Source organism: Formica exsecta, unplaced genomic scaffold (genome assembly GCF_003651465.1).
Source record: "Formica exsecta isolate Colony F162 unplaced genomic scaffold, ASM365146v1 scaffold3073, whole genome shotgun sequence".
Classification (NCBI taxonomy): Eukaryota; Metazoa; Arthropoda; class Insecta; order Hymenoptera; family Formicidae; genus Formica; species Formica exsecta.
The window spans coordinates 1-3,243 of record NW_021850331.1 but is presented as its reverse complement, the minus strand read 5'-3'; the positions used below and the strand labels follow the sequence as shown (position 1 = coordinate 3,243).

The 3,243-nt window shown below is 33.7% G+C and overlaps 1 protein-coding gene across 1 annotated transcript; it reads right to left on the bottom strand.

Annotated features, from left to right (window-relative positions):
* Positions 1-19: 19 nt before the first annotated feature.
* On the bottom strand, positions 20-1,764 carry LOC115237703 (xenotropic and polytropic retrovirus receptor 1 homolog; the record flags this gene model as incomplete). The annotated part of the gene is made up of 3 exons (XM_029810932.1): positions 20-1,255; positions 1,327-1,460; positions 1,595-1,764. Coding segments are annotated over 3 exons (566 nt in total), but the record flags the coding sequence as incomplete, so codon positions are not given.
* Positions 1,765-3,243: the final 1,479 nt, after the last annotated feature.

Here is a 3,243-nt window from a genome sequence, read left to right as displayed (position 1 = left end):
TATAATATAAATATAATATACACATCTGCGCGACTTCTTTCCTCATTATTAAATATATATATATTTAAGTATTTAATAACTGAAAATACTAAATAGTCTTTCTTACAAAAATTATATTATCAATATCCAAATTAATAATGAATAATGGGGAATATTATCTCACAAAATATTTCTATAAAATAGTGGATTAATTGTAATACTATTTTATACAAAATAGTATTATCCAAATAATACAAAGGATTGCTAAATTAAATATTGAATTTGCAAATGGTATGTACATCTATTCTTCTTGCTGCCAGAAAATAATTTATATAATCCAATAAACTGCAATGCATATGACGTAAGTACTGTATGTTCAATACGTATAAAAAAACAGCCTCTAATATTAGTCTATATATTAAGTGTCATTTATCTTAATAGCGTGATAACATCAGACTATGTGATGCATCAATAGTCTATTTTTTTACATTCGTAGAAATATTTATATTTATAATCAATTAAACTTATTATTAAAAAATGGCATTTTTAGAAAAAATTTAGTAGCAATATAGTCAATAAAATCATTGGCAAACAAAATCTTTATCATCAATAACTCATAAAGCATGCAAAGTATGTTTCATGTGATTCATTTGTGAGTATAACTCTTCTTATTATGTGCCTGTAGACTATACAATTCATAAAGTTAATCCAAGCTACAACTCTTTGTATTGGAAGACTCAATGCAGATGCTATGATATTTTGTGTTATTTTAATTTATCGTAAAGTATTTTATGTGACAGTAATATGAAAGGCACTGAGGCTAAGAGTTTCAAACTCATAATATTAAGCTGAAGCATTTGATAATCATCTATATTGTAGCAAAATCAAATATATGTTATTTACGAAATTGTGATTTATCTTCCCTACCTAAGTACTAAATTTCAGACACTTCCAATAGCAGTCTGCAATTGCAGCAAATTAAAAGTAATATTGTACAAAAATTTTGAGCTATATTCAACTTGCATTCGATATATCGATATCTATGGTTTCTTCTTTAAGCAATGCTCGTTTTTCCTCCTTCGCATTGTTCTGTTTTTTACCACCGCTTTTACGCTTGCCCCTATTAAGTACACCATTTTCGTCATCCATCATGCGTAGAATTTGCGTCTGATCAGAACTTTCTATGGGTGCTATCGAGATATCGCGTACGGCACGGAATTTACCACAGTTATTTAAATGTTCGTTCTCCAAACGGAAAAAGTTCCATACAAATCGTCTAAAAACAGTTTTATGATAAAATAGAAAGATGCAAAGAAATTTTCAAATAAATTCAAAAAGTATATTTACCTAAAGACCTCAAGAGGTGCCACGATGGAAGTCATTAAGTCGCTAGAAATGTATTTGCATTCAACAAGAACAAAGCTTGCAATCCATACAAAACGTAGTATAAAATCTTCGATTATTGCAAAGTAATAAAACCACTGAAATACATATAAAATATATAAAATATAAAATATATAAATAACAAATTATATATAAAATTAATACTTTTTTCATTGCCAAATACGTTACAATACGTTGTAAGTCAAATACGTTTAATATACATTTTACTTACAGATGCCGAATAAACCACTTCCTCACGCAGAAAACGATTTTCGCCGGCGTTACTGTCTAAAAGGCCCCAATCCATCTTGAGATCCCATGTGTATGAATATATCGAATTAATAAGGCAACTACATATCCATAACCATAACCATGGATTCTCCCATTGACTTTTATATTCCACTGAAAGTATGCACACATCGTTTCTATATTAATTTTACAAACAATTAAGAACTTTAAAATTTAAAGAAAATTTAAATAAAAATTTTGATAAAATTATAAACATACAATCATTTTGTATCAGGTGATTGCATAAGTTCGTGCCCGATTTAAATATAAACTTCAATAGATTATATTTTAGAGATAACACTTTTATTAATCAATTATATAGTCTCCATTCTTTTCTACAATGGTTTTCCAACGATCTATAAGCTTGTCGATTCCATTTTTGAAGAAAGAACTTGTTTTTTCTTGAAAAAAGTTTGTAAGGTGGTTTTCGACAGCTTCCTCGGAATTGAGATTCTTGCCATTTAAACTATTCTGCAAAGACCGGAACAGATAAAAATCTGAAGGCGCAATATCTGGAGAATATGGCAGGTGCTGTAGAATTTCCCCTTGCAACTCCTGCAGTTTTCGCAGCGTCTGTTGAGCGACGTGTGGCCTAGCATTGTCGTGGTGGAAGATGACGCCTTTTCGATTGGCCAAAATCGGACGTTTTTCTCGAATAGCTGCAGCGAGTCTAGTTAGTTGCTCACAGTACTTGTCCGCCGTGATTGTTTCGCCGCGTCGGAGCAGCTCAAAGTAAATAATTCCCTTGCGATCCCACCAAACACACAGCAACACCTTCATCGGATGCAAGCCAGCCTTTGCTACGGGTTCTGCTCCTTCAGCTGCTGTTTTCCATGTCCTCTTTCGCTGTACGTTTTTGTAGAGAATCCACTTTTCATCGCCTGTTACCATTCGATCTAAAAAAGGCTCTTTTTTGTTACGCTCGAGAAGAGAAAGAGCCACAGTCATACGGTTTAGCTTATTCCTTTCAGTCAGGAGATGCGGCACCCATGTATCAAGCTTGGAAACGTATCCAAGCTTTTTTAAATGACGAAAAGCGGTTTAATTATCGATGTTCAGCCTCTTAGCAATATCTTCAGTTGTAATCCTTGGGTTTCTTTCCACTAAGGCATGCACAATGTTATCATCAATGCCAGAAGGCCGTCCAGAGCGGGTTTGATCCTCCATGTTGAAATCACCATTTCGAAATCTGCCAAACCACTTTTTGACTGTTCGGAGAGCAGGAGCGCGGTCTAAATAAACGGTTTGAATATTTTTTTTGTGCAATCCCAACACTCACGCCTTTCCGAAATTCATGTAACATTACATGCCGCAAATGCACCTTGTGGTTCTCCATTTTTAATGATTTCTCTTATGCACAAATGGACTTATCTGAATAATGTCTGACGCTAAATTGACATAAGACAATGTCATCTATTCGGTGTAAGCAACAATTACCACACGAAAACAATAGAACTCCGCCATGCAGTAACTTAATGCCATCTATGAAAATCGGGCACGAACTTATGCAATCATCCAATATATATATTGCGAAGGCTTTTTCTACCATCTCGCGGCTGAGCGATAAACGCGGCCGCCGACTCGTTCTCTCCG